Consider the following 19,159-nt stretch of genomic DNA (forward strand, 5'->3'; position numbering starts at 1 on the left):
TTAACCTGCAACCCTTCGGTTATAAGATCTTAAGAAAGGGCTTATACTCGTATGTGAAACGCTTTTAAAGTACGTCACCTACATACTAATTTGGGATGATTAGTTAAATATTGCAGATTTTTTGGTGAATAGAATTTATTGTAATTTTGTGAGATAGTTCGTTAGTTAAAGAACTTCGCATTGTAACAAACTTTATGAGATAGTTCGTTTTATTATTATTTTAATTTAATAATACTAAAGATATAAAAATTGTCTGTAAAGACTCTCAGTTGCGTTCCACAGTCCACTGTACGTATGACGATGAAACAATTCCTTTGAAGATTTTAGGATAAAACACTAACGAAAACAGAGATACAATTTGCTGCCATTTCGTTGTTTATAATTTTGAATAATTCATTATTTATATGATATACGATTAACGATTGATACGATAATAAAACATAGCTTTGAGCTAAATTCCAAAGCACTGTAACAAATAAGCCTCTCAAGTTTATAAGCTTTGTTCATAAACTATAGAATAATATGAGTTTGAAAAGACAAAACAAAAGTGTAATAAAAATAAAATACTCTATAATATAAGAGTCGATTTGCTCTTCACCGCGCGCTCTACAATAATTTTGCTAACAAATATCAACAAAGCTACAATAACAAATAGACATTCCAAAATATAATTTAATATAATTTTCTTCAAATCTTGTCCCGTCTTGCAAACCGCTAAGCCTCTTGGGACTCGAATGTGGTTCCAAACCACACAGTTGTTTTAAGACGTTTTCCTTTGTTTCTTTGAACGAAATTAACTTGCAAATTTATATATTTGAAATGATTTTAACGAAGTTTGAACGGAGTGAAATGGTAGATTTTATAGAAACGCAGATACATTATGATCAATATCTAACAATTAAAATTGTAATGCATAGAGTTAGGACGATGCTCATAAAAAAATTATAACAGCATACAACTCAGTATACATAATTATTTTAATAACTCTACATCTATCTTTTATTTTTAATTTACTTCTTATCGAACTCCAATTTGAATTTATTAACATTATAAATAATACTACACAAGGTAAGTATATAAAATGAAAATAAATAAAAAATAAAAATAAAAATAAAAATAAAAATTAAATCTATATAAAATGTACTAAAAATTTATAATTCACGGTAAATTCGGTAGTCGTGTAAAATGTAGTACGATTCTCGAATTTAGTTTCTATGTTTCTTTAATAAAACATACTACAAAGGCATAAGAATATTACTACCAATCTATACTTATATTATAAAGTTGAAGAGTTTGTATGTTTGTTTGAACGCGCGAAACGCGAAAAATTATTTCGGTGTAAGATAGCCCATTCATCGAGGAAGGCTGGCTATATATGTATTTATGTATATATCATCTCGCTAAGACCAACAGGAGCAGAGCAGTGCGGGTTAAACCGCGGAGCACAGCTAGTTATCAATATATTTTTCACAAATCTAGTATGCAGTTTTAAATATTCCTCTAAGCTTTCGCTTCAAACCGAATATATAGCTTAATTATTATAGCAGAACTTTCAATCTTAAACTACAATAAAACAATACTATTTATAAGTTCGCACGGTTATAACAATTTCACTTATAAAATGCTAAACGGAGTGACGCCCTCATAAAGCATCCATTGTGATACGAGAGATCAAGATAAGCCTGTTTAACGGTCGGTCGTGGATACAGATTATATGAAAATTGTTAATTGCACGCTGTCTAACGCTTGCTTGCGTCGTGTGGCCAGGAAAAAAGCGGATAGGATGTAGGGCTGAGCGAGTAATGGATGGTTAAGGTGATGAATTAATTTTTCTAACATTTACGGCCCTTTTCAAACCTTCGTAATTTTTATATTATTAAAGTTGTCGTGATAAAAATTCTTGACAAGAAAGTTCAATAGTAACACAATACGTCTACCGTTTTAGAAACATGATTCCATGATATTTTCTCGATAGAAAAAAAATACAAAGTTCTCATTGTTATTTTTTTATAATCTCTGGCATCTTCAAAATAACAAACGTAAAGTTACGACTTTTTGGATATTAACTATAAAATATACAACCTATACGTCTACCGATTTAGAATTTTGAAATATGCGATGGTTTTGAAATAAACAAGAAATACTTGAAATTAGCGCGCGACCAGCCAATATAGCGAGAGCCGCCCTGTACCTTCCTACCCCGATCGCTGCACGAGTCATTCCCGCTACGGCCGTCACACGGGGAACTTGTGTCGCTCGCGCAATCGTAAAAAAGGGTGACAACACGATAAGACAAAATGAGACAAATGGGGACAATAAAGAAAATAAGAAGAAGAAACATAAAGGTTGGAGGAAAAAGAATGCTTACAATTGGAACAAATTAATGAAGTAAGTTGGTTTTATTTTAAATTTGATGATAATTGTATTATAGACGATGTTTGATATGTACCCCTGTTTTAAGTACATAACGAATGTGTAAGATTTTTTTCATTTATAGCATAGATAATCTTTTCAGAAATCCGGAATCCAGAAGGAAAATAAACCCACTGATTGTTCACAATGTGAACCCACTCCTTCGTAAGTACCTTTATTCAGTCAAAAATGTATGTTATCAACGTTCTACTGGTTTTATCGCATGATTCCATTTTTAGCAAAAAGCAACAAAGTGCAAAGAAATAAAAAATCATGGTGAACTTAGTGGAAGTATGGCGGACGTGATATGGAACAGGAGCTCATTGGAGTAGTATTATATTTAAAAAAAAATACGAAAAAATTTCAAGAATTACATTTCTTAGTAGGTGGTAGATAAGTATGTTGTATAAAGAATTTGATGTTGATATTTATTTCATTTATACTTACTACACCTGTGCGGGAAATTGCTTAGTACTAAAACAGGTTTATATTCATATTTACATAGTAATGTGAGTTTTAATTTCGAAAAATTTTGTGTAAGTATATTAAATTGAGTTCCTGGGTGATCTGGAAACACAATTGGGCCCGGAAGATGGCGCTGCAGTCACTCCTCCTAATCACATGAACCGATTTGGATGAATATTTGTGTGCACATTTCATTGTTGTGGGATGATTGGTTGATTCGTTTTCACATTAGCTAATATTATGTATTTTTGTTGTTAGAAAGTAAACTTAATTTAATGTTTATAATACATTATACATTATTATTGGTATAAATAAGCCAGTGTTCGTCTCACATTGCTGTACCTGCCTACCTACCCTACCAGGGCCTAACTTTGTTCTGGCTATTTTATTTTGATTATTTGTAATGAATAATTACAATTATAATAGAGTGCAAAAAATAAATACATGCGTCAATATATTTTGTGTTTTTTTTTAAACAATTTTTCTATTTAAAAAAATATCATTCCGACCGCGGCTTTGCCCACTTGGAATTAGGTTATATCGTGAATCCTGTTTTATCCCACAGAAGTGTTCAGTTCGGATAAAAAGTATCCTATGTGTAAATCCAGGCAATTAGCTATATTTTATCAAAATTGGTAATGTAGTCTTGACGTGATTAAGTAACAACTAACAAAAAAATATACAAATTAACATCCAAAGTTTCGCATCAGTTTTACTGTATTAGTGATATCTTCCACTCTTGACTTTGACTGAGAAGAATTAGGGTTTATAACTTCTTTCAGAAATAGTACCTTTCATTTCTGGGCATGATGTAATATCTACGTCAGCATCAACTTCTATCTAAATCAATTCAGTAGTCCGCGTTATTGATTACCATTTCATTTTTTCAGAGTAACAATATTTTTTGTTATTTTAAAGATTATTTATAACCTGTATTATTTTGTAATAAAGTAAACATTACGAAATAATAATAATTATTAATAATGTCTAAGTGTAGTTGTTGGAAAGAAGATTATTTGTTTATAAGCAAGAAAATAAAACCAATAAATCAACAATTGAATAAATGTATAACAATATTATAACTGTATGACGACTCCATACATGTTTGTCCCGAGTCGGCCAGCGGCAGCGCGGCGAGTTTGCAAGAATGACTTCGCGCACACCCGCGTTCGCGATAGCGAGCTATTAGACTCCGCCCGCCAAGCAGTGGATTTTTTTTTGTGTATCGTCTTAAATTTAAAATTGAGAATTCTATATCTTATACTAGGTTGATCCAAAAGTAATGATAATTGGGTATTTCCTGTGCACATAAAAATACAAAATAAATATTTTTTGCTTGCTCATGTACTCACTAAGTTTTCACAAAAAAATCATATCAACAGGCCACGTTTCCAAGTATTTACATTAATTTGAATGTGAACCGTGGGTGCCAGAATGTTTCCCGACAAAAAGAAGAAACAACGATTCGACATTTAGAGGGTGAATTTCCAAATTTTTTATGAGATCAGGATCATTTTTTGTCACGATTTGTGATCATGGACGTTACCCGGGTTCACCATGTTTATGCTGAAACCAAGAAAAAATCAATGGCCTGGATGCGAGCTTTCAAAGTGACGATGAAGAAATTCAAAGTGAAAATTAGTGGGATAGATTAAAGCGGTAGTTTTTTGGGACGCTGAAGGAATAATTATGGTGGGATATTTTAAGAAGGTAGCCACTGTATTGGGCTCTTACTACACAGACCAAATTAAAAGATTGCGGTAGGTTAGTGAGGAAAAGAGACATGGCAAAATGCGGGCTTGAATGCTTTTTTACCCAGACAACGCACCAGATCGCAAAACGTCAGTTGCAATGGCTGCCATTCAAAAATCGGCATTCCATATGCTTGAACACCCACCCTGTTTGTTAGATCTAGCTCCTAGTTAGATCTATCTCTCTCCTCAGCACAAGAAACACCTTCGAGGCAAGAAATTTTAAGACGACAGCGAAGTGATGGCCGCAGTAGAGGGGTTTTTGTGGATGTAGTCAAAGTTTTTTTTTAAGTCTAAGAAAAAAAATATCGAAGTATATTATCTAGTTAGAAGACTATCTAGAGGAATACATAATAATTTTAACTGTAATGACCTTGTTTAATATTGATTATCATTACTTTTGGATCAACCCATGTATACTACACTAATAATGTAAAACTGAAGAGTTTGTTTGTTTGCACGTGCTAATTTCAGGAAGTACAATACTGATTTAAAAATATATTTTACCTGAGTGACGTAAGCTTAATATTTTATACTTTTTGCACCGCTAGTATACGTTTATACACTTTATTGTGATGAAAGTAATATATCGAGCTAGTTAACGACTAGTCTTTTGATTTATTCTTTTATTTCAATAAGAAAGTATATATTTTTATATTTGATGTTGTATATACTGTCTCCCAGTCTGCATGTAACTTTTTACTTACTCTACCACTTTTTTTCTAAATCAAACCGCTAATCTAGTGGCCCTAAGCGTAATTGCAACAAGTGCCATGACAAGTAATTGCGCGTGCGTGCGACTCCCACCTGCCGACACATGTATATTTTTAATTATTATTTTTGTTTATGTCATTTATTCCAAAGTTAATTTCGAGAAGGGTTGTGAGTTAAGATTTATAATGGTTAGAGAATATTGTTTAAAGCAAAATATAATATTTTTAAATGTTTTTTGTCAAATGCCACTTTAGTTTGAGAACATAACATTAATTTGTATTTTTATTCATTAATAGCCTGAATAGTATCTATAACTTGGCAATAGCTATTGTTATCATAAATTCTAAATTGGGTAAACTCAAAACAATACTACATATTACAAATTTTTACGTTGAATGCAAAGAAATTAAATAGATACCTAGTTTAAGTATTTTAGTTAGATATATTACAATAATTACATATTTGCAAAAAGTATAAAAATGTACCTATTGCATGCACACTATATTACTTTATTTGCTACGAATGAAAATCTCAACTACTGAATTGAAGATAAAACTTCCCAATTGACGCCTCAAAAGATTTGTCACAAATTGTGACTCACAATAGAGTGCTTGACAGAACTCAAAACCAGTAACTTTATTACAAGCGGATCCGCGGCTAATAGCTAGCTATATATCACACAGTCCATTTCAGAGATCTCTGTAATGAGGAACATTAAATGACGTCACGAGAAATCCGAAATCATCATCATCAACACCCCTAAACCATCACACAAACTACCATTACATGTATCATTGGAATATACACCCTATTCCGTATAGATTAAGTTTAATTTCTACTAACTTGGGTGTTAATAGTTCATGTAAAGAAAAAGTGACCTTAGTTTAAAGGAGTTAAGTTGATTTTGGATTGTAGTGTCAAATAGTTGAAGTAAGGCTGATAGGTGCCAATTTGTCACGAAATAAAATTCGTCCAGTCATAAAACGGTTTTCGAAATATTCGCTTTTTGTGGTCATTTGCAATTTCTTATGAAAACACGTTTGAAATTTTATTAAAAATACTGTTGTTAGTACAAAAACGTTCTAATAAATCTTAAGTTTAGGTGAGATAGTTTATTGTTGCACCTTTTCATAAAAACTACTTATTTGTACTGATTTGAATCATCTTTTTATTATGGTAGCAATCATATATTGTATACTTACTTTTATTAACATACATAGCTTTATTTAAAGAATCCATAGCTTGCAAGCACAAAAGCAGTGAAGCATAACATATAAAAACTTTACAAATTATCTTTTTTAAAATTAACGTTACACACACAGCCTGTCTTAATCAGGAATCACGTACATATACAATGGTGAAAGAATTTCTCAAACGGTTCAGCAGTACCTGAGATTAGCGCGTTCAAACAAACAAACTCTTCTTTATTTTATTAGTATAGATAATCGTCAGCTTTCATTAAGTGACCTTTCAAAGGGCACCTACAGAAGCGCCGATGGTAATATGAGGAAGAATTCGTGGATCGAACATGATAATTAAAAAACAGTTAGTCTCCTACGGTCACATTTTTGGCGGTCGTCGGCCATTTCTAAAGCTAGATAGGGGTTGGCAACCTTTTGTCACAAAGGATTATTATTTCTGTAAAATATTAGTAAAAGTATGTTTGTATTTTACATTTGAATGTCAAATTCGGTGATCGGATTTTACTGAATTTTAGCACGAAAAATAAACTAAAATTTTAAGGTCGGAATATATGTAAAGAATGATGCTGTAATATTATAAAAAGTGAAATGCGAGCGCTAATGAAGTCTATTTATAAGATAACCTAGTTTGTAAGATCAAAAAGCATTCTTTATGTTGTTTACTTTGGTAAACGTTTGCGTTTAAATAAAAATGAAGAATAAAAATAGAAATAACGAGGTGAAGTCGTCTAACGCATGGCTTCAGTTAATTAAAAAAGAAACAAAAGAAACTCATTAAAGAAACCAACATGACTCAACTAATTAAATTAAAGAATGCAATGTTTTTCAACAGTATCTTTGCAATTTATGCGATAATTGACGCGTTTTAATATGATAACTGTCTACAACTATTTCAAATTCCATTATTAATAATCCAGCACCCAGTTTGCAGACATTTTGCTTGTCAATTTTGACATAATATCCCATAAATAAGCGTGTTTTTTAAATTTTGAAATATAAACAACTTGAAACCAACATTGAAACTTTTCAACATTTTTAAGAGGATATTAATAAAAAAAGTTATAATCAGACGAGAAGTTATTTTCCAAAATTTGTGTGGCGTTAAATGTGCAATTGTGCAATTCCTTGCACCGCTTTCTTAAGTTATATTTTAGTTTGTTACATTTTAGTTATTTCCTCAATAAAATCATACACTCATAGAGGACAAAAACTGTATAATGACACTAAGCATATATTATGCTTTATTCGACATTTCAAGCTACCAAAAGTTGCTCCCCCCTGAATCGGCACCGAAAGCGGGCTAGCGGTTTCGGCGGAATGCGAAAATTTACACAATAGCAATAAGTATCAACCGATCCAGCTTTTTGTCCGTCCGTCCGTCCGACCGGCCCGGTATGCGCTATTTTTGCGATGACATTCTTCCTACCGTTTTGATTAAACCATGGCCTAAATGACTGCTTAGTTTTTCGTGATTGCTCGTTCGGATCTGTTGCTATGGTAGATTTTGGATAAATAAATTATTAAATGTTGATCAGGGCAAGAATGAGCAATTATATTTGGAGGGTAGAGATAATAATACATGAGTAATAGTTTACACGACAAACATTGTTTATCCAAGACACCTTTAATGTTTAGGGATGCAAAATTTGTTCAACTAAACTTTCGCTTCGTTCAAGCTATTTCGGAGGAGTTTGCTTACATACAAACACCGCGTATATTATCTAGGTTTTCATATTATGTAAAATTGCATATTATATTAGTTATTACAGTTTATATGATTATTATGAAATACATATAAGCGGTCGTAATAAGTGTAATAAATAAAGAGTGCGAGAATTTTTATAAGAATGGTGAGAAGTAAGAACTAAGAATGTGTGTTTGCGTCAAACGCCTATAAAGCCGGGTATCCACTTAGGTTCGCCGTGGATTGCGAACAATGTGTGCTCCGCGAACGTGAACGTGTATAGTGTACACACTTAGGCTGCAACATCAGTGCTCCTGTCGGAGCGCTAAATTCCGCGCTCCGACAGACGGTCGGTGCAAACATGCCGCCTCCAGAATTAGTAGGAAGTGCAGCTTATATTTTGATACATTATATTGTGATGGAATACAAACAACCTCCTCAATTTTGGCAAGGTAATATGAATAAGGGAAGAAGAAATAATGAAATAATGCATATATTCATCATTTCATCGGACCACTCCATGTTCGCGAACTTAACAAACACACGCTCGCGTCCACGAACAAACTGCGCTCCCCTTTGAGTTCGCGCAAAAAACCGCTTCCGGAGCGCTCCGCCGTGCTTCGATCGTGCTCCAGTCGCGCTCCGCGATCACGACGTATCCATTATGTTTGGTTTGCGGAGCGGGCGCGTTCGCAAACCACGGCGAACCTAAGTGGATACCCGGCTTTACAGTTATATACGACTGTATAGATTTCTATGAAATTTTACAGGTTATTTTTTACTCGTCTCATATTCCCAAAGTTGCTCAGAAAACCAATATTTTGCAATTGTCTGCATTATAACAAGGAGTTAAATAACAAGCTATTTGGTTATTGCTAATTATCATTTTAATACAATAATTAACCTCGCATTTTATGTGTGTTTGTTTGAATCGCAATACGATGAGTAAAAAAATTAATGGACAATTAAATCAATGCGGGATAAGGTACCGTTAGTATAACAAGTAGATGCAATTATTATCACTACATAGTATAAAACAAAGTCGCTTTCCCTGTCCCTATGTCCCTATGTCCCTATGTCCCTTTGTACGCTTAAATCTTTGAAACTACGCAACGGATTTTGATGCGGTTTTTTTTAATAGATAGAGTGATTCAAGAGAAAGGTTTATATGTATAATAAGATCCATTAAGTAGTGGAGAAGTACTGTTATTTTTGAGGTTTCTAATGTGATGTCGTAAAAAATTACATTTATTCCGCTTACATTGCAAACGCAGGCTGAACCCTACGAGTTTTATCAAAATAATGTACTAAGTATTATACACATTGAAAAGGTCTACAGAAAAGTCCGCGATGGTATATGTCTATCTCTTATGGATAACCCACAATAACTTTTTTTTGTCATTTACTTTTTACGACAAATAATGGCTAATTTTCGAAGCGATTTTAACCAATACAGCATTAATCCTTAAGCAATTAAATACCATGGATACATTGTTCATTTAATATAGATCTATATGGCCCTTTACACCGCATGATTTAAGTGAATATTTTCGAAGATATTACAGATTTAAAAATTGCGGGACGTAGCGTTTGCGGCCGCCCGGCTATGTATTTTATACCCGTGCGAATTGCGATGCCGGAGCGGGCCGCTATATTTTTATACCTATACAACGTTCACAATTTTTCTGTAGTGTATTTAGTATCAGCATTGCACCCGTGCGAAGCCGGGGCGGGTCGCTAGTTACATATAAAACAATATAATGAGAATTACTCAATAAATAGGTAGTCGGCTCTATTGCTGGATCTGTTCTTTAAAGAACAAATAAACCGCTTTTAAATATATAGTCAGAACTGTATTTTCATTTTCAAATCGGTTCACCCAGTCGAAAGTTATGAGTATTGAACCTCCTCCTTTTATTGAAGTCGGTTAAATAGTTTCTCGTTTTATACACTTGGATTTTTCTAGAACAAGTAAATTAGTCACATACAAGGCATTATAAGGCGATTCTGTAAAGGAATAATTACTTATTTAAAGGCAATTATGATATTTTGCATAACTTACTTTATATGTGCGTTTATCATCCGTTTGAGTAAATAGGTATGTATTAAGCGATGTTCAAGTAATAGTATATGGAAAATATCTAAAGCTAAGGGGGAAACTTTAAAATTGTTAAACTGGTACCCCAGTTCAATTACTCAGAATAATTTACTGGCTATAGTATAAAATACCCATAATAATTATTAGTGACGTTCTGTTGAACATTTTTGAAGCTTGCATATAAGCATTTTTTTGCACATTTTCATAAAATTGTAAGCAAATATAGAAATATTATCATGAGGAATCATTATATTTATCATTTTAAACGACGAAGACATGCTACAAACAAATTACAAATTATATTGTGATCTTGTAAAATTTATTTATCTCTTCCTTCGATAAACAATACTTTTTAACACCAAAATTGTAACCAAGCCCTTAAATACAATAACTATATGTAAACACTAGCTGTGCCGCGCGGTTCACCCGCATTACTCCGCTCCTGTTAGTCTTAGCATGATGATATATAGCCTATATTACTCGTGGATAATGTAGCTTTCGAATGGTGAAAGAATTTTTAAAATCGGTCCAGTAGTTTATGAGTCTATTCATTACAATCAAACAAACAAAGTTTTCCTCTTTATAATATTATTAGTGTAGATATATTAAAAAGTATGTATATCTACAGATAATTCGCACAAAAGGAAAGTAATTACGATAAAATCGAATTTCCCGCAAATCGTTTCTGCGAACGGTACCTACACTTGAATTGAATTTTGATGAGTGACAGCCGGCCGGCTCATTATCATTTTGCCATCGACGCCATATTTAAAAAAATTGTGTCATTGAGGCGTATATACAATGCATAGGTACTTCCATAATAATTCATATCTGTTTGTTAGTTACACGGTTTGTTCGTGGGACAGATTTAGAATATTTGATAGAGCATTTTTATAATGAAGTGGGTTGTAGATAATATGTTATTTATGCTTGAATTGGGCAGTTTTGAAGGACCATAATAGTCCTCATGTATAGAAAAAGATTACGTCGAGCTCATTGTTTGAGCTTTATAAGTTGCAGCCTATTAGAACAGAGTTCTGTTGGGTTATGTAAAACTCATTAATTTAAAAGAAAATAAATAGAAATGAATATATACAATTTATATAGACGCAGATCACACTTATAACTTAATAAACTTTATTATGTTATTATTCAGATTTTTTTCGAAGGGAATTTTCCTACGAGCTAGAAAATTGCAAGGAATGGATGACTAAGATATTTGTGTATCGGAAATATTTAGGATGGGGACTGCTATTATAATGATAATATATTATTGTACAAAAACTTTTATATAAAGTTTATTATTTTTTATTATTTTATGCTTTCGTGGTTTAAGTACCTAGCTGATTATAACTATGATAATATTCAACCCTTCTTCTGTAGGTTTTTATTATATTGATTATTGTATGTAAACTCGCCTTTACAACCATGCATTGTTTCGTATCAACCGATTATCAGATCCGAGAGCCAGTTTTAAGAACTTATCGAGGTATTTAGTTTTACAGCGAAGTATATTGATGAAATGCTTGCGAAAATTCATTTTCTTATGCGGAAGTTAATTTTATTTAATTATATGCTGTTTATCTTGCAGTTGTCGTACAGGAGTATAGGATTATTGATATATTTATATATCAAGGTTTATAATGAGATTATTAATTTAAAGTTATTAATTTATTAATCTATTTTTAAATCTAAAGCGTTAACACGTTAACCGCTGTACCCAGGTGATCAATAACATTTATATATTCATTTATATACATAATAGGAAAAAATTTCGACATCAATCCATCGAGATATATGTACTACGTCATCAATCATAAAACTTTGATTATTTATCCCAAAAAACTATAGTAAGTATACAAAAGTTTTCATCATTATAAATCACACAGGCATATCTTGCAAAAGGTAAGAGTATAAGCCGACTTATCATACTTAAGGGTAAGAAATATAAACCTATCAGCATTATTTGAATATTTGTTATGTATTATGTAAAGTCCGTACCTGTGGGCACATCTTGCAGTGATACTTCCTCGCGTGTGCATGCAGCGGCTGCAGCTTCGTGGGGCCCTTGCCCAGCGGCTGGGGCACCACAAGCAGCCCGCTGCCCGTGTTGCCCCCAACTGGGGATGATGATGACGACCCTGGAAGGTGTACGTTTATATGTAACACGTTTTGAATTCACGAGGTATTTTGAATGAATCAACTACAGCCGATTATCACCAGTGTGTGCACTTTTTGGCTATTTGTATGCCAAGCAGTCCTTGTAGATTTTCTAATTTATGCAGTTTTTTATTTAAAATCAATTAAATCTAAATAAGATTTCCTCGCGCGGCTATCTTCACGAACATTCGCGTCACAACTTACATAAACTTTTAACACTACTTTCTATACCCTTTACTTTAAATTTTGAATTATTATTTCGTTACATTTAAACTCACTATACTTTCCTCACTACCAAAAATTATTGGCCTAAAAATACCCCCGTCAGTTCAATCTTCAATAACTTAACTTCTATTAAAAAACTTAAAAAGCCGGTTAAAAAACCGTTAAATTACCTGATCGTCCTGGCCCCAGGCCAGTGCCGTAAAGCATCTGGCTCATGGACTGGTGGTGTCCCAGCCTGTCGTCAGTCTTCTGGTGGACGCTGCCGTCATTCGTCATTTTGGCCTGGAACAGAAAAGAATGGAATAGTTTAATTTTTAAAACAGATAGGAATAGAGATGTTTATTTTTGAAAATAATGTGGAACAAAAATGGCGATGGGTAATGTGTCACACTGTGCAAAAGCTTACGTGTAAAATAAATCTACAATAGCAACAAAAAATAAATAAATAAATATAGAGCGCGAATGTCGAATTAACTACATCTCCCCCATTCTTTGACATTTTATTTATGAACATATTAAAACTAAACAAGGTTTGTAACCAACTCTTACATCGAAATATAGATTAAACAAATCAATATTGTAATATGCAAACTATAATAATTAACTAATAACTATCGCTATGTCACATGATTATTCGTGGAAGGAGCACTTCTAAATACATTCGAGATACCCACAACCTAACTTCAAATAGAGAATTCCAGAAACTCGCTAATACAGTATAAATTAAATTCCATCAAAGGGCAGTACCAAACTAATATTTTGTAACACTCGTAAATTAGTGTGACCACGGTGTCGGCAAATCGTGCGTTATTAATGCAATGGTCGCTAAATTATTGAATTTGGTCACCCTAACTCTCTGGATGATTAATATTAAAAGTTCACTGAAGTTTTGGTATATATCTCAATATGTATATGCTGACTGGTCGATTGTTTTGTAAGTTATTGTAATTTTTATCTTCACAACAAAGATTTCGGTAACATACACATTACTTCAGTAATTTTGAATGAGTTCTTTCATAATAAGTTCAGTAAATAGATGAAACTTTCGAATATCAAGGTTATTTTTACAAAACTTTACATTTAAGGACTTTACCCACTACAGTCTACAACGATTTATTCGAAATCAATACGAATCGAAAAGCAATACGATATGCTCTACTATACCCACTATAGTCTATAGCGTATTAACTATTAAATAACCAACGTCGTATCGATATATACGCTTCAAAATATGTTTGCGAACAATCCGCGAACTTAATCATTTTTTTTCCAATAAATGAAATGTAAATAAACAGGAAAGCTCTAAAAAGGACACTAGATAATACAATAACAAGTACATAATGTAAAACATAGTCGAAGAATGAAATACATAAATCAAAACTATGGAATCGCAAAAAACAAAAATACTAAATCACTATGACCGTAATAGGAACGTGTCAGAATCGAAAAGCAGTACGATATGCTCTACTATACCCACTATAGCGTATTAACTATTAAATAACCAACGTCGTATATATCGGCTTCAAAATATTATGTTTGCGAACAATCCGCGAACATAATCAATTTTTTTTCCAATAAATGAAATTTAAATAAACAGGAAAGCTCTAAAAAGGACACTAGATAATACAATAACAAGTACATAATGTAAAACATAGTCAAAGAATGAAATAGATAAATCAAAACTATGTAATCGCAAAAAACAACAATACTAAATCAAAATGTATACCGCAGTAAACGGGTTAGCCAAATTAATTTATCAAAGATAACGTCCCGAAACAACCCCCGATTCAATTTAACTGATCGAAGGTTTTAGTTCGGGGGAAATGGGTGGAAACTGACCTGCTTCTTAATATTATATATCATCGTTACCTCGTAATTATTGAAATGTATAATTTACTAGCCCGCCCCGACTCCACTTGACTTGACCAAGTATTAAATAAGTGAAAATAAATTTACGTAATATCAATAAGGAATAACGAAGCTTTATTTTAAACTCTTTATCGTAAAATGTTAGTGTAGAAGTGTAAACAAAAAACAGCGAAAATTTGATTTAGAAAATGAAACGACGTGTGACAAATCTTGTTAATGCTATCAAATAAAACAACAAATTTCCGAACAGTAATACTTCACTGAACTGAACAGTATTCCGTCGACGGAATCTTCATAAAATTTCAGGAAAACGAAACTCCTAAAACATTTTCTTTAAACTGTGTCGTAAAAGGAATATATCGCGTCAACGTCCGAGCAGCGTAGAATCTTTTTAAAACAGCGCCATCTATCGTGCTTAATAGCAAATTTTGACATAAACTGTTGTTTTTCCGACCCACTTTCAGCGTTTTAGGGTTAACCGAGATCCGGATTTTTATTTTACGAAGTAAACAACCGGTTTTCTTGTAAAAATTTTGTTTTAGATACACATAAGCTGTAATATATTGAGCTATTAAAAGTTTTGAAGACGTTCTACTATCGTTAAGAATTACTACTTACTACTTAGGTAACTACTTCGGCGCACGGTTTCTCTCGTGCGGTACCGCAGTTTATAGTATTTAGCTAACATTATATAATTTACATGCAAAATTTACTGCTTGCTTCAAGTATTATTAAATTTAGACACACAAACTCTAAAAGAAATGATAAAAAGCAGCATTTTTTATAAGACCTATAATACTTAGACAAAGACGCGCGTTACTAAAGAGATAAAATGATATAAAATGCATACAAAGTCAAGTGGAAGTGCTAGGGCGGTTCCTGCGACGGACAGATTGCAAATGATCCGCTTTGTCCCAACATTGGCCCCGGGGACATTCATAAATTATAACTTTCCATACTTAAGATTCACGTACTAATGGCCCATGCCCCATATTTGAGATGTAAGTGAAATAGAGATATCTGTTTGTTATGTAAGTCAAATTTACTTAGATAGAGTTAACATAGGTAAATTATACGAGTGGGAAAATAATAAAAATACGGATTATTTAATAATGTACATTATCATAACAGACAACATTACCTTTTTTGTCTTACTTTTCATGTACCTACGAGTAGAAATCACTTCATATATTTTTAGTACATTCTTAATATGACTCCTGTCATGACGCATTTGTAATCTGACGGTAAGTGACACATATAACTTATATTCAAAATACATACAAATTTAGAAAATAAAGAGGTAGAGACTGTTGTACTTGCTTTTGCTGGTTGTAAAAATATATATTATTGAATTGTGTAATAGAAAAACGTCTATAGCGGAACAATTAAAAATGACACAATAAGACCTTCAATTAATTATCCTTAAAAGATAAGCAATAAGACGAGGAATGTAAAAATTTACGAAGACAGTATTTTCCTAGTATAAAGTTTTTTTTTCATAAAGTACTACAATAGAATGATATTCCTAATCTAGTTAAAACAACACATCTACACAAAGCAACAAATACACATATTATTAAAAAGCATAAAATGAAACAAGAATGCAGTGCTAAAACAAAATATGTAACAAAATCATAGCTACGAAACTATCAATGACTACGCTTTCCTAATTTAAAGCCGCGTTATCATTAGACCACTTTTAAATGCATGTGACATAAGAATATAAAACCAAATATCCGGCATTTTACTTTCTAATAAATTAAACTCTTGTCTGGAAGAAATTGCTATTTAGCAATAAGGCCGTTTGTAATAATGTATCCTAGGTTAAGTCTCAATTTGTTATTTACCTAGAGCAATCAAACATAAATAAGTAATCGTGTACATAATATACCTACTTCCTAACCACAAAATCATATAACTATATACCCTACAGAGCCTGCCAAAGAAAATAATATAATCTTAAAAAAAATATACCGGTAAAACTTAACCCTCTGACAGTCTGGTTATAACTGCAAATATTTATATTTAAAGCAATATGAATGAAAAATAAATATGAAAACGCCAGTTACAGCTCTTTACTGTCACTAATTACGCAATTAGTTAATTGAAACCGTTTAGTACATGCTCAAACATTACTATGTTATAAGTGCATGTAATTACCACATTGTGTACGTTCATTCATAAAATTATAAACGCTGACTGCAAGTGCACGATGCAATATATTTATTATTTATTTTAGAATATTTATCCGTCTAGTTTTTGAAATTTCATAATAATAGTTATCTACTGTTAGCTAGTTTTGAATGAGTTATACGTAGAAAGATTATTAAAATATGTACGTGGCTTAAAACTACATTTACTTAATAGCTATTTTATCCACAACCCAATGGCTGTAATCAGAACTAAAAACTTTGAATTACTGGATATAGATCGAAAGAATTCTATTTTTAAATATTATAATTTTAATTTACTATGACTTTTCCAGCAATACTATGTGTATGTACTATGTTTACTTATTTACTATCAGTACTAATCAGTATTCATAGCAATATTGTAAAAATATTTTACCAATTTCAAATAATAGAGCTAAGTTATAACCAATGCGCGTATACTTTTTTGTATTATTTATAGACTAAGGTGTAAAAAAACTATTCCTTATTTACTAATATTTATTCCCTAAGTCGCTAAGTGGTCCAATGAATACGTGACTACATCTCACCTCGTAACCCTGCTTGATGGTCATGGCGCCCCGTGGTCGTGACCACGCGGCGTAATCCAAACCATCCTTTTGCTGACAGTGCTGTCGGTAAATATATGTATACGTTATTATATACATTATATACTACTAAGTTATGTATTACAGAACGTATATGTAGTTATGTATGACTTAGCTTATTATGTATGATTAGTTTATGATATGAAAAGCCTCAACTATGATGAAATTATTGATAAATAATTTTGCAAACTATCCTTTTGCTGACAGTGCTGTCGGTAAATATATGTACACGTTATTATATACAGATACTACTAAGATACGTATATACTACTAACTTAGTATTTCCTTGTGTTTGATAATATAGTAAATCACGTTTAAAATCTGTTAAAGGTTTTAATTTCTATTACTACTAACATATTTATGACGTGATGTGTGTAAGTTATGAGTTATGACAAAACGTATATAATATTCATATGACTTAACATATATGATTAATTTGTATATGATAGGAATGTAGTGATACTTATAGCTACATACGTTGTAGAGGTATATCTTCTACTAGATTTCCGCCCGCGGCTTTGCCCGCGTTTTCAAAGGAAAACCCGCATAGTTCCCCTTCCCGTGGGATTTCCGGGATAAAACCTATCCTATGTGTTAATCCAAGTTACCCTCTATATGTGTGCTAAATTTCATTGTAATCGGTTCAGTATTTTTTACGTGAAAGAGTAACAAACATCCATACATCCATACATCCTTACAAACTTTCGCCTTTATAATATATATATTATATTACTTATTAGATATTAGATATTAGATAAAAAAATTAATGTGAGCTTAAATTTTCTTCAAGCCCAAGCTATGTTTCTACTATTATGAAAAACTTGATGCATAACCTATTTGTTCTATAAACATAAACAAAATCAAACCTTACTAAGGACGATAAAACAACAAAAATTGCTCTCGAATTCAAACGTATTCTTTTTTGCGCCCATTTTAACATAGATGGCGCTATAATCAAATTTCCAGTTTTATTATTATTATAATTTATAATACATAGAGCTTTACAATTTTAAGTATTTGTGTATATTCAAAGAACATTAAAGCTGAGTACGCTTTCAAAAGCTGCAATAAGCTTTTATGAAGATTTCTTAGCTCGTTCTAGTTTAAAATATGAATGGATATGAAAATATTTAATATGCTTTTTATATGAAAAAGGGGTAAAGATCAGGCGATCAAATTCTTTATTTTTGAAAGATGATTTGTGAGGTTTATATGAAGATTTGAATGTTATGAGTATTTTATTTCGTAAATTAAATTAAAACTAGTTTTGTATGTAGTTACAGGTTTTTCTTTATTTATGTACTTAAGATATTTACAAATTATTAAAGTCCCAGCTCTTGCGTCTCATCTCTAAAACGGCTGGAGAAATTTTGACAAATTTTAACTGTTTCTCTCAGCTGATATCATAAGTCCCATTTCCCGTTGTCTTTGATTCGATTCATCATATTATATTTTTATAATTTTATGACAGTAAAATAGTAGCAGAGTAATTCGGTTTGCATTTTAGACAACTCTACATTTTTCTCCAGAATCGAAGCCAGCGTAATAACACACGCTCTAACCACAGCTTTAACAGGAAAGAATTTGTTTAAGTAATAAGTAAAGGACCAGTAGAATGAGACCTCTAGAGGCTATATGAACACGTATACGAAATAGAGGTCTTGATAAAATTGCTTCTCTATATATCCTATTTTATAAAAAAAATGTATAACTACAATGCTAGGAAACTGGCAGTCCCTTATTGAATTAATAAGTAATAATAAAAAACATCAACTCCATACTAGAATTTATTACGGTATAAAC

General features: G+C 32.0%; 1 protein-coding gene and 1 long non-coding RNA gene across 4 annotated transcripts in view; one reads left to right on the top strand and one right to left on the bottom strand.

Moving 5' to 3' along the window:
- rn (rotund) overlaps positions 1-19,159 on the bottom strand; it is a 152,082-nt gene that overhangs the window by 59,424 nt on the left and 73,499 nt on the right. For 2 of the 3 annotated variants that reach the window (XM_089710258.1, XM_089710257.1), the window contains exons 5-7: positions 17,300-17,380; positions 12,882-12,993; positions 12,328-12,467 (exon numbers count right to left, since the gene is read on the bottom strand). In XM_089710258.1, the coding sequence (XP_089566384.1) occupies positions 12,328-12,467; positions 12,882-12,993; positions 17,300-17,380 (333 nt within the window). The remainder of the gene's footprint in view (positions 1-12,327; positions 12,468-12,881; positions 12,994-17,299; positions 17,381-19,159) is intronic. The other variant, XM_089710260.1, reaches the window with a different exon arrangement.
- LOC149477634 (uncharacterized) lies at positions 1,932-3,114 on the top strand. The gene is made up of 3 exons (XR_016317548.1): positions 1,932-2,388; positions 2,516-2,577; positions 2,652-3,114. It is a non-coding gene; the product is annotated as an uncharacterized LOC149477634 (long non-coding RNA).

Source organism: Colias philodice, chromosome 24 (assembly GCF_061535455.1).
Source record: "Colias philodice isolate Cphi_HAF_F1 chromosome 24, ilColPhil1 Martin Lab GWU primary, whole genome shotgun sequence".
Lineage (NCBI taxonomy): Eukaryota > Metazoa > Arthropoda > Insecta > Lepidoptera > Pieridae > Colias > Colias philodice.